Below are 27,579 nucleotides of genomic sequence, written 5' to 3'. Positions count from 1 at the left end.
CTCCATGGATGCCAACAGGTCCGGTGCCCCAGCCCCCTGAGGTGAGGGGAACAGCTGTGACACCTGCCTGTGCAATGACGAGTCCACAGAGGGCAGTGCCAAGCCCTGCACCCACATCACCTAAAATCCTCCAGCCCCACAGGTGCCAGCATAGAATCATAGAACACTAGGACTGAAAGGGACCTTGAGAGACCATCGAGTCCAGTCCCCTGCCCCAATGGCAGGACCAAGTACTGTCTAAACCATCCCTGACAGACATCTATCTAGCCTGTTCTTAAATATCTCCAGCGATGGAGATTCCACAACCTCCCTTGGCAATTCATTCCACTGTTTGACCGCCCTGACAGTTAGGAACTTTTTCCTAATGTCCAACCTAAACCTCCCTTGCTGCAGTTTAAGCCCGTTGCCTCTTGTTCTATCCTCTGAGGCCAAGAAGAACAAGTTTTCTCCCTTCTCCTTATGACTCCCTTTTAGATACTTGAAAACCACTATCATGTCTCCCCTCAATCTTCTCTTTTCCAAACTAAACAAGCCCAATTCTTTCAACCTTTTTTCATAGGTCACATTCTCTAGACCTTTAATCATTCTTGTCACTCTTTTCTGGACCCTCTCTAGTTTCTCCACATCTTTTTTGAACTGCGGTGCCCAGAACTGGACACAATACTCCAGCTCAGGACTAACCAGCGCAGAGTAGAGCGGAAGAATGACTGCTCGTGTCTTGTTCACAACACACCTGTTAATGCACCCCAGAATCATGTTTGCTTTTTCTGCAACAGCATCACACTGTTGACTCATATTTAGCTTGGTCAGCACCATGGCATTTTACACTGAAGGAAAAGGCAGTGAAACCACTGGAGCCAACAATGGTATCCACACCGAAGGGGCCGGTGCTGAGACTGACAGTGATGACGAGAACCATTCCATGGGAGACAGCTGTTCCAAAGACCCATCCTCCAGAGGGGCTCATAGCGAGGCTGACAGTGTTGAACATGGTGCCAGCGGAGCTCCCAACACTGACTTCAGCGATGGAGCCGAGGTCAGCAGCCAGATGGAACTGCCCCTGACTCTCAAGAAATTCCCATGGGGTCTAAAAGGGCTACTGCAGCACCAGCTGGCTGCCACTGTCCCAGCGTGGAGCATCGACTCCATCTGAAGGAAGGGCGAGCACTACTACTCCTGCCCGAGGTAGAAAAGAAGTCAGACTCTGACTCAGATGCCTGCGACGCCGAAGATCAAGGCAGCACCTGTCCAGAGGGTGGAAGCATCAGCACCAGCTGGGATAGGGCTGGCACCAGCACCACAGTCACCAGTGGGGCCGGGGCATAGGTGGCTGCTCCATTGTGGCAGGGCTTGCCCCAGGACAGAGGACAACTTGACACCTGCCTCAGGGACATGGATCTCCTCGGCAGCGAGATGGGTGCTGTAATTTGGAGGAAGCTCTGCACCACTCTGAACTCCTCCAGCTTTGATGGTAGCTCCGGGCAGTGGAAACTGGACCTCTGGACCAGTGTTGACGCCTAGGTCTCTGAGGTATGCCCATGGCAAGTCTCCCCTGACAGCACCTGGGGGTTCCTTCTCCGCATCAACGCTGTGGGAGAATGGCCCCTGTCATGGCTTTTCTTTTTATGGGGCACTGGGGCCTAAGACTTAGGTCTCCTGCGGGGCTGAGGTATGAGCCCTTCACCATGGCGCCAGACTCCCTTCTCCTTCGTCAGCACTGTGACTGAGCTCGGTGCTGATACACTCCACAACGAAGACGGTGTGCTCAGCCACGCGGACAGGGACTTCTCAGCCTGGAGAAAACTGACTCCATCAACAACACCTTGACGCACTACGCCTGATCCTTCAAAGTCCTGGGTTTAAAGGTCGAACAAATTGGGCAGCAGGCAGAGTGTGGGTCGCTCTTCGGCACGCACTTCCCACAGTCAAAGCAGACGCTGAAGCCTGGTGACCTCTCCCAGGCCCCAAGAAGGGGGAACAACCTCCTTCTTACAGACCAACAAACTACTAAGAACAACAGAACTATATTGACTATTTTACTATTTAATTATTTAAACAATTAACACCTAATTAGAAACTATTTACAGATAAGATCTAAATGCTACCAGCTAACTGATAAGGTTGCTTGCAAGAGTGAAGTTGAGTTCTAATAACTGCCACTGCAGCAAGAAGGAACTGCGCGGGGAGGGGGTTGGACAGTGATTGAACGCTATACTGGCGCCACGCTGACTGGCTAGGGGAAAAACTTCCAAGAAACTGGACATGTGCCACGCACATTTACACTGGCATGCACATGAACAATCACTTAAAGAAGCATGACTTACAGCAATAGAGTGTGCCTTTTATTTCTGCAGTTAACATACTGCATGAAAATAAAAACTCTGCCATGAAGCCACTGAGAGCTCCATGCCAGTCCCAAGCCTGGATGAAGGAGGAGGGTTGGTCAGATGTATGTCGGTGCGCTGACCGTCAAACAACAATACGAATGACATCTGATGCCAGTACAACTAATGCCATCTGATGCCAGTACAAGATTCCGGCTTGGATGTTGCCCAGATGAACAAGGTCCACGATACCAATCAAGCGATCGGGGTTGGGTCGATAAGTTGGCGACTGAAAGAAAATTACACCTAACACATATGCTATCCATTGGAACATGGAACATCCGAACACTGCGGGCAAATGGAAAATTAGAGCTGCTTTGGAAGGAGATGGAGAGATACCAATGTGATATACCTGGACTGGCAGAGATGCGTTGGACGGGATCAGGAGAGATATGTAGTTGCGAAGTCATTTGGTCAGGAAACAAAACGAAGCATGAAGCTGGAGTTGGATTCCTTCTTAGCAAAACAGCTAGAAGAGCATTATTAGGATACAAACCGGGGAGTGCAAGAATGATAGTCACACGATTCGAAGAAACCGTTCAACATCTCAATCATTCAGGTGTATGCACCCACGTCAGACAGTACAGAGGAAGAGATTGAGCTATTCTATAAAGACTTGACAAAGACAGTGGAGGAGATACCAAAGAAAGATGTGTTAATCATCGGAGGAGATTGGAACGCGAAGGTTGGAACAAATAATGAAGGTTGGGAGAGAGTCATGGGAAGGTTTGTATATGGAGAAAGAAACGAACGAGGTGAGAAACTGTTAGAGTTTGCTACAGAGCACGAGATGGTGATTTGCAACACAAGATTCCAACAAAAGGACTATAGGAAGTGGACATGGCGACTGAATGACACGAAGTGCAAGAACTTGAGAGATATGATTTTGATAAGATAGATAACATCAGTACAACAGTCCCGAACTTTCCAAGGAGCATATATAGACTCATACCACAGTCTAGGGATCGCAAACATCAAGAGAAAACTCAAAAGAAAATGTAAGACACAGTTTAAGAAAAGAAGAGATGTGGCGAGGCTATGTGAGGAAGAAACAGGGAATGCATACAGAACAGCACTCAAAGAGAAGATTAAGAATATCGCCACAGAGAAAGACCTAGATAAGAGAGTCGCAGGGATAGTCATCGCTATAGAAGAGGCAATTGAGCAGACTGTTCCAGAAGAAGAAAAGATCAATAAGAAGTGGATTACCCAGAAGACACTGAAGTTGGTTCAAGAGAAAAGAGCGCTGAAGATCAGATGAGATGTTTCTGAGATGGCAGAACAGCAATATAGCATGAAATGCAAAGAGGTAAGGAAAGCAGCCAGAAAGGATAAGGAGAAATGGCTAGAGAAGCAATGTGAAGATATCAAGAGGTATTATGGTGAATGTAAGACCAGGGAGATGTATAAGACAATTAGGAATATTAATAGGAAATGGTACCGAAGCAGATGGCAATCAAAGATGAGAACGAAGAAGTGCTCGTGAACAGGGAGAAGATTGTGCAGCGATGGACGAGATATCTGACCAATCTATACAAAGCACAGTTGGACCCGAGTGTCTCAGAGAGACTGACTGAAGAATTGAAAGAGATATCTCCCCCAAGCATCAAGAGCAAGACCAATATTTTGAAGGAGGAAGTAGAAAAAGCAGTGAAACGACTAAACAACAAGAGCCCTGGAAATGATAAGATCACAGGAGAGATGATCAAATACGGCGGAGAAAGCATGATTCAGGAAATACACCGACTATGTAATACAGCATGGAAAGAAGGGAAGGCAACTAAGGAATGGACAAGATCCATGCTAGTGACAATACCCAAGAAGACATACACTGGAGTGCAAGAACTGCAGAACGATTGCCCTAACAAGTCATCTAGGTAAGGTGCTGATGATGATACTGAGAGATTAAGATCACAGACAGACGAACATACAGCAGACGAGCAAGCAGGGTTCAGAAAAGACAGACGTACCATACAGCAGATATTGGCAGTCAGACTGATGGTGGAGAAAGCTCGACGAAAGAACAAAAACGTATACACTTGCTTCGTCGATTTTCAAAAGGCATTTGACAGTATATATCAGAAAGTGACTTGGGTGGTGTTGGAGTCACATGGAGTGGATAGCAAACTGATATGGTTGTTGAAAGATATCAGTGATAATGCAGAGGCAGCAGTGAGAACGTGCGGGGAGTTGGGAAGTTGGTTTAAAACAAGTAGAGGTTCTAGACAAGGAGATCCAATAGCGCCAACTATCTTCATCACACATCTGGAGAGAGCGATGGACAAGATCAAGGAAGAGGTAGAAGGGATATCTGTGCATGGGAAAAGAATTAACAACTTGAGGTTCACGGATGATATAGTTATCATTGAGGAAGATGAGGAGAAGCTAGCGAAAACGGTGCGGGTGTTCAACAAAGAAGGGAAGCAGTACGGACTGATTATGAACATCGATAAAACAAAAACAATGATATTTGGAGATAAGGAAATAGGAATGAGATCAGCGTCAATGGTATTGAACTAGAAAATGTAGAAAGTTCACATATCTGGGGAGCAACATAACGTATGATCTAGACTGTAAGAAGGAAATAGCGACTAGAATAGTGAAAGCAAGAGCGAGTTTGAGGGCGATATGATAAGATCTGGAAAAGCAAAGCAATTAGCTTAAGAATGAAGCTGGGCGTCTTGAAAACGTGTGTATTCAGCAGCATGTTGTACGGATGTGAGACATGAGTGATAATGAAAGATTCGAAAAGAAGAATATTGGTGTTCAAAAGGAGTTGTTATAGAAAGATTCTGAGAATAGGATGGACGCAGAAGATCTCCAATGAGGAATTATATAGGAAGATACAGCCGAAAGAGAACCTGCTGCAGAAGGTTATAAAACAGAAGCTACAACTATTTGGACATATTTGCAGAATGAATGACAAATGAAAAATCAAGACCCTAGTATTCAGCATAATGGATGGTTCAAATAGGAGAGGCAGACTCCACAGAGAATGGATAGATGATGTAGTAGATTGGTGCGGAGCTAGTCTACAGAAACTAAGCCATGCTGCGCTGGATAGGGAAAGATGGAAGGAAATAGCGAGAGAGGCATCAGACACCAACCGGCGCTAAGCCCATGGTTATTGATGATGATGATGACAACGATGATGAAAATAAATTAAAGATATGTACCACCCACCCAATACAAAAATCTTCTCTCTGTAAAATGGGTTAGGAAACATGCATGGTCGTTGTTCCCAATATTGCAAGTGACTCAGGAATCCTGCACAAGTTGAAATATGTTTCCAATTACCCTTGTAAGTCAGTGCTGCATTATAACTTTGATTTCTCTTGTTCCTATCCTTAAACCAATGGAAGACAGCAAAAGAAACCACAGAAAACATTTTTTTTTAATTTCCAGCTACATGTGAAAAACCCAGAGCCATTAAGATTTTGCAGCTGATCCCTGCTTACTGTCAATTTACCTTGCCAGAGCTAAGTGTCTGACAACTGAATTTGGCAATGCAAGACTATGGAAGAGACCCATCTAAAATTTAATATCGAGAATTTGACATTTTGCTCTCAAAAGAATGTTAAAGGCTGCATTGTTTCTACTGCAAGTTACTTTGGATTGAAAATAACACTTTAAAACATCAAAATAAAACACTGCATTTTACTCAAGGACAAATGTATAAAGAGCAATTGGACTACCTTTAGATAAACAAAAAATAAAGAAGAAAAATATGCAAAAGCAACAGAAGCAGTAGAGGGTCATGGGTGACTAAGGTTTAATAAAATACCATGAAGAAACTGTGCAATCATTCAAGCAAAAGAATGTGAGGATATGAAAGCAGGGAGAAAAAAGCCAAAACCAGTAGTTACTATAAGACAATACTATAGGACACCGATTCTAATTTGATGTTCAAATTAGATTTTATAAACACCAGCAGTAGAAATACTTCCACTGGATTAAAAAAATATATTAATCTGAAAAGTTTCAGATCCAAACAGTACAGCATGGGTGACTTGAAACTGACAATTATTTTACTGATTTTCATTGTCCACGCTGACGGTATGTCTTCACTTCAATTTTTACCTGTGTTGTAACACGTTTGTGAAAAATGATTGTAAATTTTAGCATAAACGAAACACAAACACATGGGGATAGTTGTATTTAACCAGATAAAAGTGACTACGAACAAATACATGAGTACTGAAGCAAACGTTTCTTGTCTTCACTAAAATTTTAGTGTTAATTAACATGTTAAAATATAGCTAATTTAAGTACAGGCATACTTTAAGAGATAAGCAGAAACTGAACAGAATCAATAGTGAAAAGTTTTATTTTCAAATTTCTTTCGGTTTAACCAGCTTTGCTGTAACAAAGACTTATGACCTCACAACACAACATTTTAAAGAAGACAGTGGCCCTTTTACATTAATGTTAGTCAAGATTTAAAATGCACAGATACGGGAAATTCAATGTTATGCTTCCCATAGATCCACAGCATCCAACATGCTCCCTGTTCAACACATCATGAACGGGGCACTAGAGTGTGGCGAAATGCCGGACGCAGAGCTGCACGCTTGGTTTCTCCTCCCCTGGCTGGTACGGCTTCTCCTGAATGGCTGCGTGCAGGTGCAGCACGACTCCTGCACCCCTGGCAGCCCAGGCTCTGGTGGCAGCAGCTCCAGTGAATCACCAAAATATACAGGTGGGGGGAGGTGGGAGGCCAGGCATGCCTGTCTCCATGGGAGGTCATTCAGTTTGGGGTGGGAGTGGTGAATATGCAAGAATCATAACCACAAGTGTGGTGATCCCTGAATTATTATTGGACTCCACTGCCCGAGACAGAAAGTGTAACTGACACTTTACTATACTTAATCTTCTGGCAATACTTCTAACTGCTTATTGCAGATACAAATCCACAGACACTCATGACAGGGAAATGTATTAGTCCTCAGCTAGCTAAAATGAATAGGAGTATTTGACTCGCCATTCAAGTACATTAAAAGGCCCTGATTTTTGCACCACTGATATATAATTGGTATGTAAGCTACTGAATATTTTAGCCTGTCTCTTACAAGGAAATAAAGAAAAAGTGAGGTCACTAAAAAAGAAGCCTCCAAACACCGTACGCCTGGTTTTTGAAAGTAACACCATTAGTTTTTTTTTCAAATATTGGTTTTAAGGTCTCATTTGACACGCTCTCTTGTGCAACTGCTAGAGCTGTGTGCACAAATCAAGCAATGGAGAGCGTTTGAGTTAAGGCTAATGAATTGCTGGTATAGTCACATTCAAGTGCAAAACATCCAATATGCTCCTGATAATGGCCAAATCAAATATGCGAGAACTATCTGGGTTTTATTTTATTTTATTTTTGTTAAATCAGGCACTTTATGTTTCATTTTCTTTGTTTAAGTTGTGGTCTCCAGGATATAATGTTTAAATAGACTAAACTCCTCCTCCAGTGACATCTGCACATGTTAAAACCAAACCTGCTGATTTTTATCCCCAGTTTTAATAGAGAACCTGTGGATCTGGATTTTAAATTAATTTATATTTGAATTTTACACTAATTTGCAGAACAAGGCACTATTCTTTAACAAGTATCGGAGGGGTAGCTGTGTTAGTCTGGATCTGTAACAGCAATGCAGGGTCCTGCAGCACCTTATAGACTAACAGAAAAGTTTTGAGCATGAGCTTTCATGAGCACAGACTCACTTCATCAGATGCTGGTCATGGAAATCCATGACCAGCATCTGATGAAGTGAGTCTGTGCTCACGAAAGCTCATGCTCAAAACTTTTCTGTTAGTCTATAAGGTGCCGCAGGACCCTTCACTGCTATTCTTTAACAAGCATTCAGAAAAACGTTCCCCCTTCCTTGCACAGCGATGCATTTAATTATGCAAGTAGGCAAACAAAGGATCCCCTTCATGATTAGAAAGTACAGTCAGCTAGTCAATGAGTTTTAGCACTGGGTGGTAACTCATAGCAACAGAGGAAGACAGCAGGCTAGATACAAATAGCAGTCAATCTTGCTGTTTAGCATCAAAAGAAACAGCACCACAGGGAAAAAACAGAAAAACAGCAATGAACCTGGCAGAAAATACAATTATTATACTGCAGCAAAAGAGGTTTATATTATAATGATTGTATGTTCTCCATAATATACGTATTCTGAATTTTATATTTTAAACCTTATATTTTCATTTAATGCAAAGAAGCATTTTGTTTACCTCCTTTATTTCAATGGTGGATTTTGGATCCTTTGGTTGCATTAGAAACAATTTTTAAAAATAAAAAAAGTTCTATTAAATGCTTTTTGTCCTTACTGATTGCACAATTAACCTGGCGTCCTCTTCACTGCAACAAAAGGGGCTGTCATGCACCAAAGCATTCATACTGAAAAATAAAAATCAATACAACAGTTAATCAGAAAAAATTGAATAGATTAAAACCAACCTACGATAAACAGCTTCTGCAAAGAGTCAAGAGTCAACCAGGAAGTGAGTCAGTCAAAAATGAAGCAATAATCAATTTTATATACTTAATACTTTACTTACATGTATACAGTGCCTTTCAGTATTAAAAGGATCCCAGATTTCTCTATCAATGGACATGATTGCAGGGAGACCATCCTCAGGCAGGGGATCCAGTAAACTGACTTCATGGCACACAGGTATCAAAGGAGAAATTTTGATAGAAGATCTGGGGCAAACCTCTGCTCTTTCAAAACATCTCCAAGATCTTCAATGCCCATGGAGAGGAGATGGAAACATGGGCCAAATCCTCTGCTAGTATAAAGGGTTCAGGTTCCACTGAAGTTAGTTCAGTGGCACCTATTTAAACCAAGACTGACTTTGGTTTGTAAGGTCTCATCTAAATTACCAGACAGGAAAAACAATATTGTATTCAATTCCTCAAAGTGAGGGTGTGATTTTTCACAAAAAAAAAAAAAAAAAAACTGTACTAAGATATAGCCCCAGGGCTTTGGAATAAAAAAATACATGAGACTCAATACTACTAAACTACCCCACTATTAACAAAGCAATTAAATCAACCCTATAATAAAGCAAGAACACCACATTTTCCCAGGAAACATATAAGAGGACATCAGTGAATTAGAATTTGCATTATATGTTTGGTTAAAGTCAGGCACCTGCTGTATTAAGAGAGGACCCGGCAGACTATTCACACACTGTAGTTACTGTGCTTGCAGTATTCCCATTGCAAAACAGCTAAGTGAGCTTCATTATAGGCCATTTAGGCTACGTCTACACGTGAAGCCTACATCAAAGTAGCCTATTTCGATGTTGCAACATCGAAATAGGCTATTTCGATGAATAGCGTCTACACGTCCTCCAGGGCCGGCAACGTTGATGTTCAACTTCGACGTCGCGCAGCCCAACATCGAAATAGGCGCAGCGAGGGAACGTCTACACACCAAAGTAGCACACATCGAAATAGGGATGCCAGGCACAGCTGCAGACAGGGTCACAGGGCGGACTAGCGCTTCCGGGGCAACAGCTAGCCGCTCCCTTAAAGGGCCCCTCCCAGACACACTCAGCCTGCACAGCACGCGGTCTTGAGGAGCCATAGGCACACAGACCCCGGGCGCCGCAGTCATGGACCCCCAGCAGCAGCAGCAGCAGCAGCTAAAGGTCCACCCAGCCCTCCCGGCAGGAGCAGGGCTTGCCCTGACCCATGCTATGTGGGAGGCAGCTGAGCACCTCCTTGCCCCAGGGGAGGAGATGCCCCCAGGGCAGCAGGGCTCAACCCCTACCCCTGCAGCACCCCGCTCCACCCCCAGCCTCACACGCCGGCGGCTGTGGAGCTACCCCACCAGCACCGACTGGTGGGAGTGGCTGGTGCTTGGGGAGTGGGACGACGACCACTGGCTCAGGAACTTCAGGATGACCCGGCAGACATTCCTGGAGCTGTGCCAGTGGCTCACCCCCGCACTAGGACACTGCCATGCGGCGTGCCCTCCCTGTGGAGAAACGGGTCGGCATCGCTGTCTGGAAGCTGGCCACTCCGGACAGCTACCGATCCATGGGCCAGCAGTTTGGTGTCGGCAAGGCCACCGTCGGGGCTGTCTTCATGGAGGTAAGCGAACCCACGGGGGGAGGCCAGGGCAGGGCAGGGGGGCCAGAGCAGGGGGGCCAGGGCAGGGGGGCTAGAGCAGAGCAGGGGGGCCAGGGCAGGGGGGCCAGGGCAGGGCAGGGCAGGGCCACGCACACCCTGCTCACCCCTCATTGGGGCTGTCCCATGTGCTTTCTCTGCAGGTTGTGCGTGCCATCAACGCCATGCTCCTGCACAGGCTCATGAGGCTGGGGGACCCAGATGCCACCATCGCCGCCTTTGCCACCCTGGGCTTCCCCAACTGCTTCGGGGCTCTGGATGGGACTCACATCCCCATCCGCGCCCCGCATCACAGTGGCGGACGATACCTCAATCGAAAGAGCTACCATTCTGTCGTCCTGCAGGCCTTGGTGGACAGCCGGGGACGTTTCCAGGACATTTACGTGGGCTGGCCTGGCAGCACCCACGACGCCCGGGTTTTCCGGAACTCGGGCCTGTGCCACCGGCTGGAGGCGGGGACCTACATCCCCCAGCGGGAGATCCCTGTGGGGGACACCATCATGCCCTTCTGCGTCATCGCAGATGCGGCCTACCCCCTCCGGCTGTGGCTCATGCACCCCTACACGGGCCATCTCTCCGCTAGCCAGGAGCGCTTCAACCAGTGCCTGAACCGTGCGCGCCAGGTGGTGGAGCGCTCATTTGGCCGCCTGAAGGGACGCTGGAGATGTCTCCTGACCCGCCTGGATGCGGGCCCCAACAACATCCCCCAGATTGTGGGTGCCTGCTGCGCCCTGCACAATTTGGTCGAGAGCAAGGGGGAGACCCTTCTGCAGGGCTGGGCTGCGGAGGCTGGCAGGGCACACGTCCAGCCACCTGCTGCCCCCAGTCAGCAGGTGGACCCCGAGGGGACCCGGGTCCGGGAGGCCCTGCGGGCCCACTTCGATGATGAGGCCGCGGGGTGAACTCTGCCCAGGCCCCCTACTGCCCGCCCCTTCCTCCCCCACACTCCTGCCCCAACACCCACACCATGGAGCACCCTACCGCCCCCCCGCCCCCGACTTGTCCTGGACAAATGACAGCACGCACTTGGGGCTGAACGTAAATTTTTTTTTTTCTTTCCGAACCTTTTTTTTTGGGTGTAAATAAATATGTGAACCACAAACAGAAAACTAGGTACAAACGTTCAACAAAAGCAATATGTACAACAATAAAACAATGCAAAGAAACAACTGTGTGCCATAAATAATAAAAAGAAAACCAGGGAGGAGAAAGGGGAGAACTATTTACATGGGGGGGACGGGGCAAACGGGGAGACCAAAACAACAGGGTGCAACTATATACAAGGGGGGGGGCCATGTCCCGGGCCCCTCGCTCCTATAGGCTGGCACTGGGCGTGGCCGGCCGGGAGCCCTGCCGCGCTCGCAGCCTGGTCCGTGGCTGGGTGGGAGCGGGCTGGACCGGAAGGTATGGGGGCTGGCGAGTGTCAGGTGGCTCCAGGGGTCCCTCGGCGCTCTGGCCCTCACGGGTGGGTGGCGGGGCGACAGCGGATGGGCCGGCGACGGGCGGAGCAGCTGGTGGTGGGGCTGCAGGAGCGGGCAGGGCGGGCGATGTTTCGGCCAGCGCGGCATGGGGGGCCAGGTAGTCCACCAGGCGGTTAAATGTCTGCATATAGGCCCCCCATGCCTCCTGGCGCCAGGCCAGCGCCCGCTCCTGCAGCTGGAGGTGCTGCTCCGCGACCTCCAGCTGCCGACGGAGGATGGCCAGCAGCTGGGGGTCCGTCGCCGGCGGCGGTTGGAGGCGCGGGGTCCGCCGTCTAGCCCGCCGCGGGGCCGGTCGCTCCTCGGCCGAGGGGCTGCCCTGGAGCGATGGTCCCGGAGGGCTCTCCAGGACAACTGACGCCTCGCCGGCGCTCTCTTCCGGTCCTTCTGATGGTGCAGGTGCAGGTGCAGGACACAGGAGAGGAGGGGGGGAAGAAGAATGGAGACAGGCGTTAGTGTGGGCCCCGAGCCGTGGCCTTTGTCCCCCCAGCCCTGTGCTGCAGGTTCCCCATCCCCGTCCCCGGGAGATGCTGCTGTGATGGATGGGGTTCAGGGGTCCCCCTGCCCTGCACCCCGTCCCCTGGTGGGAGCGACTCTCACTTCACCCCGCAGGGTCTGAGAGCAGGAGAGGTTTCTTAGGCCACAGATGGCCAGTTTCTGGCAGGAGTGACAGCACCAGCTGTCGGAAGAGACAGTCCTTCCAACCCGTCGTGGGGAGAAGACCCCAAGGGGGGCCCCTCTGGGATGCAGCTTTCCCCCTCCTCAGGCTGGCTGCCTACCAGCTCTCCCTTCCCCTAGCCTCTACCTGTGGCCCCCGCCCTCGCCCCCCAATTCCAAGCCAGCTCGGCTCCTCCCTCCTGTTTGTTCAGGGCAGAGGTGTCACCTGCCAGCTGTAGCGCCAGGATCCTCTTTTGGCCCTGGGAGCTCTTCGGCTCTTGTGGCTCATATGTAGCCTGAGTCTCCCTTTGGCACTCCCCCCACTCCATCACATGCTGCTGCTGCGGGGTGTCCCACCCCCTCCTCCCGGGGGCCCCTCGAGGTTCCGCTCCCCCCTGGCCTGGGGATGGGGCATGGCACTGTCATGCGGGGTGGGGGGGGGCTGATGGCTGCAGTGCTGTGAGGGCCATGGCCCTGGTGTCCTTGGGGCCATGGCCATGTGAGCATGTGGGGGGCCCTGGACACATCTCTCTTACCCCCGCCCCTCAAGCCCAAGGGTGTCCACCAGAGAGGGGTACCTACCTGTCGGTCCGCTTCCACGGTCCGGAGATGCCCGGGGGTCGGAGGCCCTGCTGCTGCTGCGGGATGGCAGGAGGAGGATCTGCAGCCCGGATTCTGCGGAGGAGGAGCCCCCCTCCTCCTCCTCCTCCTCCCCCTGCCGCGATGTCCCGGGGATGGCCTCCGGGGCGGACTCCGGCTGCAGGGCCTGCTGGGGCTCGTCAGCCGAGGTGTCAAGGGTGGCCGGAGGGGAGGAGGTGTGCAGGGAGCCCAGGATGTCCCTGAGCTCCCTGTAAAAGGGGCAAGTGACGGGGGCGGCCCCAGATCGGCTGGCCGCATCCCGGGCCCGGGCGTAACCCTGCCGCAGCTCCTTCACCTTACTCCTGACGTGGTCAGGAGTGCAGGCAGGGTGACCCCGGGCAGCCAGGCCGTCGGCCAGCTGAGCGAACGCATCTGTGTTCCGCCTCTTGCTCCCCATTACCTGGAGCACCTCCTCCTCGCTCCAGAGCCCCAGCAGGTCCCGCAGCTCGGCCTCTGTCCAGGAGGGGCCCCGCTGCCGCTTCCCAGCCTGGCTGCCCTGGCTCCCCTTGGGGGGGGTCCCCTGGGGGTGCTGGGGGGGCTGCCGGCCAGCCATCGCCGCTCTGTGGGGCTGAGGGTGCTGCAGGCTGCAGCCTGCACGTTGCCTCAGCTTCCTGCAGAGGAAGGGAGGGGGAGGGGACCTTTAAGGGGCCGCTCCACGCGGCCACCAGTGAGCTGAGGGGCTGGAGAGAGCGTCTCTCAACCCCCCAGCTGATGGCCACCATGGAGGACCCAGCAATTTCGACGTTGCAGGACGCGGATCGTCTACACTGTCCATACTTCGACGTTGAACGTCGAAGTAGGGCGCTATTCCTATCCCCTCATGGGGTTAGCGACTTCGACGTCTCGCCGCCTAACATCGAAGTTAACTTCGAAATAGCGCCCGACGCGTGTAGCCACGACGGGCGCTATTTCGAAGTTAGTGCCGCTACTTCGAAGTAGCGTGCACGTGTAGACACAGCTTTAATTTGTATGAGGCAAAAACTTGGTATTTAATGGAAGTTAAGCCTTCAACAGGACAAACTACTTTAAAAATGTTAATATTAAAAATAATTCATTACTAATAAGTTTTAAAACACACATACACACTTACATATCAATATACAAATACATCAAAATCCTACCAATAGTGGGCACCATTTGGCAAAACACTTGAGCATGTGCTTAATTTTAAGCACTGCTTAAATCACACTGATATCAATGCTTCACTTTAACTGCATGCTTAAACACTTTGCTGAACTGAAGGTGTAGTAACCCTTCACAGATTCCAATGTATCTTTGCATGCCATAGTTTAACAGTTCACTCGGTAGGACCATGTAAAACCCTGTCAAAGAGCTAAAAATTTCATTATCCTTACCCTTTGATATTATTTGACACTGTGACTTAATATACTCCAAGGGTGCCTGCATGTTGACTGGGTACCCATTGGAGAGATACAAATCTCATGCAACTGGAAGGGACATCAAGAGGCCACTGAGTCGAGTCCCCTGCCCTTTTGGCAGGACCAAGCACCCTACTTGAGAGATCTTCTTTTTTAAATCTATTTGCTCTAGACCCCTCCATGGCCTCCTCAAGGACTCAACTCACAACTCAAGGCCAAAGCTCAAATCACTGAGCTATCCCTCCCCATCAAATAAATACTAAAAAAAATTAACTTAAATCTAACCTGATCCAGAGCCTTGAAAAGCCCTCTCAAGGACTGAGCTCACAACCCTCTATTCATAGGGCCAATGTGCTAATCACTGAGCTATCCCTCCCTGCCCCTGCAGATCAATGAACAACACCATCACGCTACCTTGTGAAATTTCACTCAATTGTCTTACATAGCTCCTGGAAGAACTTCTAACAGCTCCAGCTGCAATGCAAGCTATTGGATATGCCCAGAGCCATCTAGTCCACAGGATGAGGAGGAGAATCCTGGGGCAGGGTAAGGTGCCAGGGGCAACTGGGGGCAGCGGCTGTAGGGGGTCACCTCTCCCTGGCTTCCCCAGACCCTGCCTTCAATCCCAGCCACCTGTGGAGAAGCGGGGCTCAGCTGGCCAGGAGGATGTGGCAGAGTGATGCATAGTGAGGGCTGGGGGTGCAGGTCACCCTCTGTGGCTGCCGCCGCCTTTGGTTACTCCCCACCCCCTGCAGCTGTTGCTGTCATCCACTGCTTCCAACCTGCCCCAAGATGGCCAGGGATCAGGGTGGGGATGGAGCAGGAAAGAGGTGGGGCATACAGTGCAGGGGATTGCCCAGGGCCCCGCACATGGAGGACTCGGGGGGCTGCCCCAAGCGCTGTCTCCCCACCACTCGAGATAGCCCTGGATACACCTACACATACAAATGAATATAACAGCAATACAGCTTCCTTTAATTTTTTACCAATTTACATTACATTTAAACAGGGGGGGTTACACACAACATTAAGGACAGTATCTGTCAATAGGGATCCCATCTTTCCAACAGTATATATCCAACAAAAATACCACAGTAGGTAAAGGAAGGGATAGCTCAGTGGTTTGAGCATTGGCCTACTAAACCCACGACTGTGAATTCAGTCCTTGAAGGGGCCATTTAGGAATCTGGGGCAAACAGATTTAAAAAAACAGATGGTGCTTGGTCCTGCCAAGAGGGCAGGTGACTGGACTTGATGACCTCCCAGGGTCCCTTCCAGTTCTGTGAGGTGTGTAAGGCAAATCCATCCTAATAAGAATGGTGTCTAAGAGAACTGGGACCAACTTCCATCTCTGCCACAGATTTCCAATATGACTTTACACAAATCACTTAATTTCAACGTGCCTCAGATACCCCTTCTATAAAACAGAGATAACAAGACACTCTTTCTCCAACTCTGCATGTTCCATTTAAACTGTTAAGTTCTTTTGGGACATGGGCTGACTCCAACTATGAGTTTGTATAGCATGTAGCACCTTGGGCCCCCAAACTCAGTTGAGGCGTCATGGTGCTACTGCAAAATAAAGAATAAATAATAATAGGAGTAGCAACAGCCTGGAATAAAGGACAGACAGAGGATTCATCAGGGCTACGTGCGGACTATGGAGGCTCTCAGAGACATCCCAAGCAGCATTACAGGGATCAGGGAAACTCAATGTTAAGAACTGACTTGACAAATTAATTGCATTCTTGTATCTCAATTCTGTGGGAATTTTGGAACAGAAGTTGATCATAGATACATGTGCAGTGATACACAATGGCTTGGTAAGAACAAAAAGGCAGCAATAACTCCACTTCTCCTTAGGTTATGTTACTAGCTACCTTTAACATTTTAAAGAATTCATAGATTTCCCATTACACTGTCCCAGTATAACATTACCATGGCTAACACAACCCTTAACTTCTTTCTATATTTTAATGTGAACAAATACTTTTATGTAAGTAATTCCTACACCTGACTATATTATCAAATTACATACACTTTTAAAGTCCTGGAATGTGTCATGTTATCAGGTCTGTGCAAACAGAAGCAGACTGCACACTAACTGCTTTTTGAGACATTATTAAAGTTTAAGTATCAGACAGGTAGCTGTGTTAATCCATGTCTGCAAAAGCTATAAGCAATCCTGTGGCAGATCAAAGACTAACAGATTTATTTGGGCATAAGCTTTTGTGGGCAAAAACCACTTCACAGATGCATCCCAGACAAAGAGGGCTTTTGCCACAAAAGCTTATGCACAAATATATCAATTTGTCTCTAAAGTGCCACAGGAGTCCTTGTTGTTTTTACTAAAGTTTACTTATAAATAATCTGCAGGGCTCACATGACCGCTATATTTTCTGAGTAACTACCAGTAAACCCTGTGTAGTTACCATGCAAAGAGTACAGTAAACCCTCAATTTAACGTACCCTGTTATAATGGACTTCTGAAATAATGTACGTCTGCCCCTGCCCTCAAAAAAAAATGCCGGAGAGACTCACCAGAGCTGCTGCTGGGGCTGGAGGAGCTGCTGGGATGGCTGAGGCCTCTGAGGCCAGAAGAGCCAGGGAGAGGGGAGGTTGAGGTGGGGCACAGGAGCTCTCCTCCCAGCAGCCCCGTGTGCATGGAGCATGCTGGTGCCTGGCTGCTGCTGCTTGCAATAGCGCTGAGCAGCAGCCATGGTGTCAGAGGCTGCTGCCTGCTGGCAGGCTGGGGGTGGCCATGCTCTACCTTTACATGGGCGGCTCAGAGCCAGGGGTTGGAGGAGCCACAGCGCTGAGAGCTGCAGGAGGTGGAAGGAGTCAGGCCAGCATTCAGCTCCTCTCCCGGTAATTGTGAGAGGAAGAATGAGGTGTGATGGGAAGAATATGGCAGAAGGGGTGAAGGAAAGTGGGGGGCAGAGGACAGGAATGAGTGATGGGCTGGGAAGGTCAGTGCATCTTCATACAGTATAACTATTTGAACAGAACAGACTTTCAGCATTAACATACCCATTCCCCCCATTAGTCCGTTAAATCGAGGGTTTACTGTAATTATCTGTCAGGCTGCTGTAAAAACCAGAAATGTTACTACCACATCAAAGCAAAAAAAAGCTAAATTGTTCCTAAGCAGCAGTTCACTCACATTAACAGAATAAATGCAATACAAATTGTAATAGTGTTGAATGGATACTTACCATTTTATAGCACCTCCATCAGCCTTTTTGTGAAGCAAAGCTTTCCAGTATTTATGGGTCGATTCAATAACTTCAACAGCAAAATCCTGATTAATAGAAAAAAAAAGTTTTGTGATATAAAATGCTATGAAATTCCAAAGAATTAGTTTGTTAAAAATGCAATTTCACACGGTGTATTTTCCAGAATTTTTAATGACGCTTCACAGGAAGCTCTCTATAACCAATCCTGCTTTTCTAAGGTGAGAAACGGGACTCCCTAACACTAACTACATCAGTGTCACATGCAGGACACCTTTTGGTTGGTGGCCAGAAATAATAAAGGAGCACTCATAAAAAAATGAGATCAGCATGTGTGTACAGGTACACCATACAGGATGCAGTCTTTGCAGCAACACTGTATAATGCATTATTAGTTGAGAAACAACATGACTCTCTTATTGAAGATTGCATTATAATGCACACAAGGGTCATACAAAGCAATATAGCAGCATTTCTGATTTGATTGTTTACCCATCCAAACTTGGTGTTACATTAAACTGGTATGCAGTAAACCCTCAATTTTACAGACCTCGATTTCGCGGACTTCGGGACCAATGGACATCCACCAGCCCCTCCCTTGTTCCCAAAGCCTGCTTAATTGAGGCCCACAAAATCCTAAAGCCCATCCTCTACCCCTCCCCCAAAAAAGTAAGCAACTTACTAAGCCGTTGCTTCTAGCCACCGCGGCTGAACCCCCTGTGGCGGCCTGGACTGCGACTGCTCAGAGCTGCCACGTGCTCCTCACACCAGGGGTGGGGCGTATACATCAGCAGATGGCACTCGCATACGTGCCCCACCCCTGGTGGGAGGAGCACTTGGAGGCTGAAGCAGCAGCTCTTCCAGCTATGCAGCAAGGTCTGGCAGCTCCAGCCATGTGGCGGGGCACCAGCCGTGTGCAGTGGAAAAGCTCTCTGGTGGCTCCTCCAGTGACTTCACCGGTGGCAGTCTGGTGAATCCCTGACCTTTTTTTTTTGGGTGGGGAGGGACACAGGACTGGGGGAGCCTTGTGGGGGAGTGTGGGTAATAAACCCTCATATTTAACAGACTTTCCGGTTTAATGGACACCCCTCCCCATTAGTCCGTTAAATCGAGGGTGTACAGTATTTTAAATTACGTAAATAAATCTAGTGTGGGTTTAGTGGGGATTTGGTTTTAAAATGGGGATTTGTTTTAAAAATATGGGGAGGAAATTTTAAAAGCTCCAAGAAGTTTTTAAACTTCTGGCCATCACAGCTCTATGGGCTAACACAAACTTGTAGACACAACATGCATGTTTCATAACTGTTCTAGCTAGCTAGCTAGATACTACTGAAATGATGTGTCCCTTCACCTAAGCTACCCTTTTCTTTGATAAGTAAATCTTTTACATCTCGAGTCTTTCACCTGGATGTGTGTCAAATGTTTTAATTGGGTAAGGTATTCAGGGCTAACTCTCACCCAGAAATGAGCAGTTGTGGCTGCAGCTTTGTTCAAGCCTCACCAAATACGCCTTGTAAAGTAAAAAACTACTAAAGGCAGACAAAAATAACTGGCAATAGAGCTTCAGGTTGTCTGGCCTTGCAGCAATGGGGTTTTCCTACCTGGTTCATGATTCATTTCAAGGAGACAACTCACAAGGGGATCTCTTTAACCCAGAAAGTTTGGGTTGGTCAATCAGCATTTTATAGTTTAATTCATAACATAGCTAACCTAGCCAGTCTGGGTACAGGTCTCATTTCTCTGGAACTATCTTGTAATGCTTTAAGGGAAAAAATCCTCTGTAAATTGTGCATCTGTGGTTTTCAAAACATTTTATACTTGAATCAAACCGAATTTCACCTAGAAAAGGTCACAGTGAGCATTGTCCACTGCTGTTCCAAACATCAGTTACTTAAGACACAGGATGTCAGAAAAATCATACAAATTTTTCTCAAGATGGATAAAGATCTCCCGTTTTTACGACAAAAACTGCTGAAACATTTTTACTCAAAATTACAAAATAATAATAATAATAATAATGATAATCTCTGAGAAAAGACAAAGTATGCAAAAGTCTGCAACCTGTGGCTTCTTTTAAACACCTTGTAAAGCTGTTGTGAACATTTGCTGGTCTGCGTACAAAAATCTAACCCCATTTCTTCCCTCTGTTGACATAGATATTGAAAAAATGCAGCCCCTACTCCTGCAAAAAACATAACCATGCATGTTAGTCCCCACACTTTGAGACTTAATATTTCACCCCTTGTAAAAAAAAAAAAAAACACACCACAGTATTTACCTGGGATAAGTTTAATTTTGCAAGTTTACTGAATTCTCTACACAGAAAAAAATAAAGCTACTCAAAATTCTCTGTTTTACAAGGAGTCGGGTTTTCATGTTACAAAAGCAAGAAGATAAGCCAAATAATGTTCTGATATTTGATAATATATTTCTACCGCCCCACTCCAGATTGCTTTAAAGAATGCTGACATAGCTTTATTTCACTACGATGCACCAACCAACTTCCTTGCAAGCAATTCCAGAAAGTCTAGGATACATCATTCCAAAGAAACACATGTGCCAGTAAGATGCATCTTTAACTTTATATCATCTTCACCTTGTCTTTAAACTCTCCATTAAAAGCAAACTGATTTTCTGGTTTGTCATCTGGGACCTTATATAATCGGAACCAGTCAGCTGTAGCCTCAAGATAACCCGGCTTGTATTTCTTGACATCATCAATATCTGTAGGTATATATATATAAAAAAAAGTATCACTTTTTTACTCACAATTTTGGTAACATTGATTTTTAGAGATCTCACAAAATATTTGCAAGCAATTTGATTTCAGTGAATTCTTTCAATGACATCAGAGAATTTCAGTTTCTTACCTCAGTTGCCCATAATTAGTATTTTACGATTATACCATCACAGTAAAACAGATAAGCCAGTCACCACCTGATCTTCATTAATTAAGACCCAAAGGACCAGTGAATAAAGTGACCATCTTTATAGCAGGCAAGGAAGAAAATTCCATATTTAGAGAGCTTCATCTCACTAGTATCTGACGTGAGACTTGGATTGCTCTATAAATTTTATTTCCCAGCATCTGAGGGACCACTGTATCTTTTAATGATGAAAAAATAGCTGTCAAAAACAATTTTAGCACATGGATTTTAAACTAGCACCTGAGAACAGAATGTAAACTTGGTGTAGCAAAGGAAAGCCGCAGCAGCTGCCAGAGCCCTGAGGAAGCCACACCAGCCGCCAGTGCTCCTGGTCCCAGAGCCTGGGGAAGCGAGGCCACTCGCACATAATTGAATTCGTGATTGTGGCACTTGCGAATGTCGAGACCCCAGTATTGAAAACACCCGACAGCAAAACATCTGTTAGTCTGTAAGGTGCCACAGGACTTCTCGTTGTTTTTGAAGATACAGACTAACTCGGCTACCCCTCTGACAGTCCTTCCCCTAACCACCCTCTTTCCAGCGAGTCAGCTACAGATCACAGAGGCTATGTCACTAATCCCCTCATGGCAGCTTCTCCCCAGAAAGCATCTCTAGGACTAGCTACGTAACAAGCACCCTCGTCAATGGAGAACATATTTAATGTTCGCTAACCAAAGAATTCATTTTGTATGTTGCTTCAGAGCAAACTATCCCACTACGCAGGAAAGACAGGAAGCATGGCAAGAAACCAGGAGATCTTCAAGGACATGAAGCTCAGTGAAGAGTCCTGCCAGAGTGGAAAAGTCATCAAATTATGAAGGATGATTATAAACAAACACCACAAATATGAAAGGAAAAATAAGAAAGGACAAGGAGAAAACCAAGATTACATTAGCAAAAGGCCAAAAAAAAAAAGGGTAACAAAACATTCCATAAATACAATAGAAGCAAGACCAAAATCAAGGAGAAGGCAGGCCATTACTCAATGAAGAGGAGATAACAGAAAACAAGAAATGGTAGAAATAGTGAATGACTTTTTTGTTCAGTATTCAACAAACAGGTTTGTCTTGATTAGAATCTAACATAGTGAATGCAGTGAAAATGAGATAGGATCTGAAGCAAACAAAGGAACAAGTCAAAAAAGTACTTAGTGAAGTTAGATGTTTTCAAGTCATCCCAGCAAGACAGAGAGATTCCCTGGGAAAATAGCTGAGCCATTAGGGATTATCTTAAAGTCATGGGAGACATTCCAGAAGACTGGAAGAGGACAAATATAGTGTCATTCTATAAAAAGGAAGCAAAGGACATGCTAGGAAATTACAGGCACCGTTGCCTTTCACAGCCCAGGACCTATAGTAAAGTATCTGGGCTAGCTTGGCTTCTCCTCCTTCTTCCTGCATCCTTTAACAGTTGCCAGAAGCAGTTGGAACAGCACAGGAACATTATCATCATGTGATTACCTAGCTCTCTGTGAACCACCAGCAAGTGGTTCACGCGCCATAGCTTGAGACCAGATCTATTTTAGAGCAGACATGCTAAATGATCATAATCATCTGATAAGCTAGACCAAGGATTCCCAATCTATGGGTCGGGACCCAAACATGGGTCGTCATTATATTTTCTAAGGGTCGCCAGCTGGGCAGCTCTGAGCTGCATGTAGTTCTTTAAGGAACCATTTGCAGCTGCCGCCGCTCACGCCTCTGGCTTCCAGTCCCTTCCCTGCCACGCTGAAATGGAACTTAATTTAATTGGTTTAACAGAAGGAAGGAGGGATCCAGCTATTAAACCAGTTACACTGAGTTCCATTTGAGTACGAGGGCTGGGGAGAGCTGCATGCAGAAGGCAGAGGTGGCCAGGCGAAGGGGCAGTTGGGGGACAGCAGCAGCGCTTGTGTGAGGTAGGTGGGGGAGCATTTTGGGGCCGCAAAACGTTTAAGTCTGGGGGTGGCAGGAGGCAGCTTGGTGCTGTGAGGAGTTTAAGCCTTGGAGGGGTGGATCAAGATTTATAAAGCATTTTTCCCCAGGGGTGAAACCCCCTCACCTCCCAGATTTTGAATTGCCTTGGGTTACAAAGTCTTACTGAATTCTCAGAATGGATTGCCGTCTCAAACAGATTGGGAACCACTGGGCCAGACCAACGGATGGACTTATTGTTAGAGGAGCCTGGGATGCCAGCTGCGGCATACAGCATTCTGTGCATGTGGAGGACAGAGGATGGCACGCTCACGTCTCATTTTCTGCTGTGTTTTACAGACTGTTTCCCTTTGGCTACTTTTGCATTTAACTGGTCTTCATTAAACATCTCAAAGTCTTTAATTACAGAATGCCGATTACTGCAACTGCTCTGTACATTTTTATTAAACTTGGAGAAAGTGTGACACAGGAAAGTCCTGTTGTGAAACCAGCCCTCAGCCACAGTAAAAGGAGAAAAGAGAGCCTCATCACTCAATAGTGACTCCACACCAGTCGTTTACCCAATATCATTGACAGGATGTGAAGAAAGCTTGTTCAGTCCACTGGAAAGTAAAAGGAGGACAGCTTCCACGCAGGACTCAGCAGGTGGACATAAACTGGGAGCAAGGGAAACTGGAGCCAGGAAAGGAGGAAGAATTGCCAAGGAAATGATAAGAGAAGAAAAACAAGAAGAAACAATACACTTGGTTTCACATCTGAATCTGAATAAAAACAAAGAGGAACTGAGTGAATCGAGTATTCAGGCTGAAGCCAAAGGGAATCAAACACGTACAGAAGAGCGAACTTATGGCCCAATACAGTTTGGTCACTCTCTGCTCACAAGAGGCCCAGAATGCAAATGTCAGGAGCCCTGCAGCTTATACAGTATTAGCACAGGTGTATGGTGGTGTGATGTCAGCATATTGCCTGTATGCATTTTCAAGTTCCACTTTCATAAGCATCCAAGTTCACCCAAGGGTTAAAAAAGCAGATGGAAAAAAGTTAGCTGTTATTACAGTAAGTGCAAGCAGCTTGATTAGAATAGGGAAAATCTCTAGAGTCTGGCACAAATGACTTCGGCTTGCTTTTTTGTCAAAGGAAAGAGCCAATGAAAATGCAGCTCCCAAATCTATCAAGCCTTTCAAAAGAAAGCGATAAAAATGTTTGTGCAAAACTACCATTTTTAGTACAACAGATGCTGTTTCTTGCAAGCAAAGCTAAAACAACATGCTTGCAACAAGCCTTCTAAACAAGGTCTGTGGGAAGAGAAGACATATGTTTTTAATAACGCCTTATAAACATTTACAGGAAGCAGCAGCTACATTCCATATAAAGGCATTTGTTGTATTTTCTGCAGCACGGGGGGAAAAACCTAGAGCAGACAATTAATTTCTTCATGTTGAATGCTTATACAAATTCCCAACCAAAGCTTTCATGGGCCTTTTCTGTTGCTCTGCATACAAATACACCCACGAGTTCGAAAGAGAACATACACAATACATGACACCAAATAGCACACTTCATCATTCAGTGATTGACCACTTAACTCAAAACCGACTTAAACCCATCACATTTGGTCTTCACCAATAATGAATAAAAACAACCCAAAACAATGCCCAAGATTGTTATAAAACAGCAGAATGCACTTTGTTTGGGGAAAAGAGAAGGGTGCTGATATTATTGTACAGTAAATATAAAATAAATTGTTAATATAGTTTTTTTACAGATATATACCATGCCAATGACCAACAGAATAAAACCAACTGGCCAAGATTTCCAAAAACACCCACACTACGTCTACACTAGCACACTACTTTGAAGTAGCCTACTTTGACGTTAAGAACTAGGCTACTTCGATGCGTATCATCTACATGTCCTCCAGGGCTCGTGCCTTCGACGTTCAACATTGAAGTAGCGATGGAGAACGTCGAAAGGAGCCGCCCCGGAAGGAAAGGCGGAGCATCCACCCACAAAAGCGCTCCCCCTCGAAATAAGGGGCCAGCAAAGCCCCAAGCCGCTCCCTTAGAGGTCCCCTCCCAGACACACTCGGCCTGCACAGCACAAGATCCACAGAGCCGACAACCGGTTGCAGACCCCATGCACGCAGCATGGACCCCCAACTGCAGCAGCAGCAGCAGCAGCCAGAAGCCCTGGGCTAAGGGCTGCTGCACGCGGCGACCATAGAGCCCCACAGGGGCTGGACAGCGTGTTTCTCAACCCCTTGGCTGATGGCCGCCATGGAGGACCCTGTTATTTCAATGTAGCAGGATGCGGATCGTGTACACACACCCTACTTCAACGCTGAACATCGAAATAGGGCACTATTCCCATCTTTGGATAGGAATAGCGATTTTGATGTCTCGCTGCCTAACATCGATTCAACATCGAAATAGTGCACGGTGCTTGTAAACGTGACGCATACTATTTCCATGCTGTGCCAGCTACTTCGAAGTAGCCAGCTAGTGTAGACGCACCCCCAGTGATTATATGTGCCTACCAGGAGACACCTTTAAGGGGCTTAGATTTTTGAGGGGAACTGCTCTACGCTTTCTGAGAGCAACTGTAAGATGCTTCAAACCTAGCGCACCCTTATCAGTAGCACTTTTAAAACTCTTGGCCAGTGTGAATCTCACTGTAGGGTTTTGTAACTGGGGCTCAACATCATCAGCCCCAAACATTTCTCTGAGTTTGCAGGAAAGGTAATTTAGTCCCGATCTCTATTTAAACGTCAATACATAAATTAAAACCTGCTATGAGACAAGAGGTCAATATTATCTCCACTTCAAGAATTTGCCTTTCTTGGCCAAGATATTACACAAAACTCAGGCTTGCTTTAGAGATCTGAGGGAGAAGGAGTTTTAGACCCACCCTCATTTGTAAATGGCTTCACTGAGCCCAGAGATGGTTATCTGCCTAGCAAGTACCTTGGCAACAAAGGGAGCTCCTGTATGTAGAGAAGACCGTTAAACCAAAGCTGATTACAATAAAACAAATTCTTTCCTTCCCCAACAAAAAAATTCCAGGTTAAATGTTTTAATTTACACACACACACACACACACACACACACCCCCACCCTTAAAAAGCTGAGATCTCTTAACTGCACCTTGTCCCCACCCCTTCCAACATTAAAAGGCCTAATTTTATAATCCCAACATAACAGAGAAGGCAGAGCCCTTTGAAACTGCATCTTCTCAATCCCCAATGAAGTCAATGGGAGTTGATGTCAAGCCCACATCATGTCATTCAGGTACTGCAAATGAATATTACAATGTTCTCATTGCTATAGATGAGAGAGTTCTAGACAGGTTTTCCAGTTCAAGCAGTCTTTATCAATAAATGCCTGCAGAATTAGGAGGGCTCTGAATAAACAATGGAAAATGCTCAGAAAATGTTCTCCTTTAAACTCTATTTTGGAAATCAGTTGCAGTTATGAGCATGATCAAAAACACAGAATAGGGAAAGAGGCGATACCCAGTCCATGTGGAAATCAGTTAAAAAAAATTAATGTACAACACAAACCTAGGAAAGGGTTTTCAAGGATTTATCACTTTCCTGTCCTCAAATTATTTTTCCAGATTTGCCATAGTTTGAACTTCTAACACAAAATGGCCACAGTCACCCAAGCAACCAACAAAAATACAAAGACTTGACCAGATGATGTTCAAACTTCTGCAGCGGACAAAGGAAACAGTAAAGGTCCTGGTGGGGCAAAGACGAAGCGTAAGAACTCTCCACCTTAGCAGACATATTAAGTGAACAGTAGAAAGTGATGGAACAAAGTGAGTTAGAAGGCAATAATCGATCTAACAATCACTGAGGACCCGGAGGCAATGTGGGGTTGGGGGTGCTCCATGCCCAAAAAGGAGCAGGGCTGAGGCCAGTCAGCCCTTAATGCCCCCCATCCTCCCCACATGGAGCAGCAGAGTGGTGCTTCAATGGTGTCTCAAAAGGACCTGGGGCTCCAGCTACCACAACTGCCACAGTAGCAGCAGCTGTGGTGGAGAGCTCTGGGCCTCTTTGAAATGCTGGTGCCTATGCAACTGCCCTCCTTGGCTCTTCCCCCTGGCAGGCCTGGCAATAACTAGCCTCCTCCGTCACTGTGATGTCACTGCCACAATGCAATGATGTCAGCTAGTCAGTTATTAGAAGAGGTTCCTTCATGTCATACACAGCTACCATCCATTTGAATAAAAAAGGTGCATAGGGAGGAGAATCAACAAGCATCAAATGACATTCCACCAGATTGGTTTATTTCCAAAGCAAAGAGGGATCCCTGCTAACCACTGTAAGCTATAGTCACATTTTGTTAAACCACATGGGGGGGACTTCCCTCACCCCCTTTCACACTTTTGGTGTGTTTTGTTTTTTAAACAGATAGTCTATTTAAAAATAAACTGAAGTTTTTGTCAAGAATGTTAATCAGTACAGTAAGGCTGTTTTAAATCTGGGTTATTAAAGTATTAAACAGTGGCTGAGGGTTCTTTCATCTCATATTTTACTTCTGTGATTACTTTAAACAAGGGCTGTAAAAAAGTGCAGTAAGTTTGAAGTGCAGCAAAAAGAAAAAAGTGTGTCGAAAATTGTAACAGTAATTGCTTCTAAAGATGATTTAGCTGGCCACCAAGTGGTTTTTATCTAACACAAAATTTATATTGATACCCACTGAACATAAACTTCGGTGCCAACAGTGAAAGCCACTCCACAGATCTCAGTTTCTGAGAGAGGGAGGTAGGGAAGGTGATAAAGAGAGATGCTTTCAGCTAATTGAATATCAAATCATTCAGCCTTCTTACAAGTT

General features: G+C 46.5%; 1 protein-coding gene across 3 annotated transcripts in view; it reads right to left on the bottom strand.

Moving 5' to 3' along the window:
• Positions 1-27,579, bottom strand: part of PPA2 (inorganic pyrophosphatase 2) — a 64,077-nt gene that overhangs the window by 5,436 nt on the left and 31,062 nt on the right. For 2 of the 3 annotated variants that reach the window (XM_074993486.1, XM_074993487.1), the window contains 3 exons: positions 20,498-20,625; positions 17,884-17,969; positions 8,706-8,775 (listed from right to left, as the gene is read on the bottom strand). In XM_074993486.1, the coding sequence (XP_074849587.1) occupies positions 8,706-8,775; positions 17,884-17,969; positions 20,498-20,625 (284 nt within the window). The remainder of the gene's footprint in view (positions 1-8,705; positions 8,776-17,883; positions 17,970-20,497; positions 20,626-27,579) is intronic. The other variant, XM_074993488.1, reaches the window with a different exon arrangement.

Source organism: Carettochelys insculpta, chromosome 4 (assembly GCF_033958435.1).
Source record: "Carettochelys insculpta isolate YL-2023 chromosome 4, ASM3395843v1, whole genome shotgun sequence".
NCBI classification, from domain to species: Eukaryota; Metazoa; Chordata; order Testudines; family Carettochelyidae; genus Carettochelys; species Carettochelys insculpta.
Note: the sequence above shows the minus strand (reverse complement) of the source record. Positions and strands in the feature narration are given on the sequence as shown.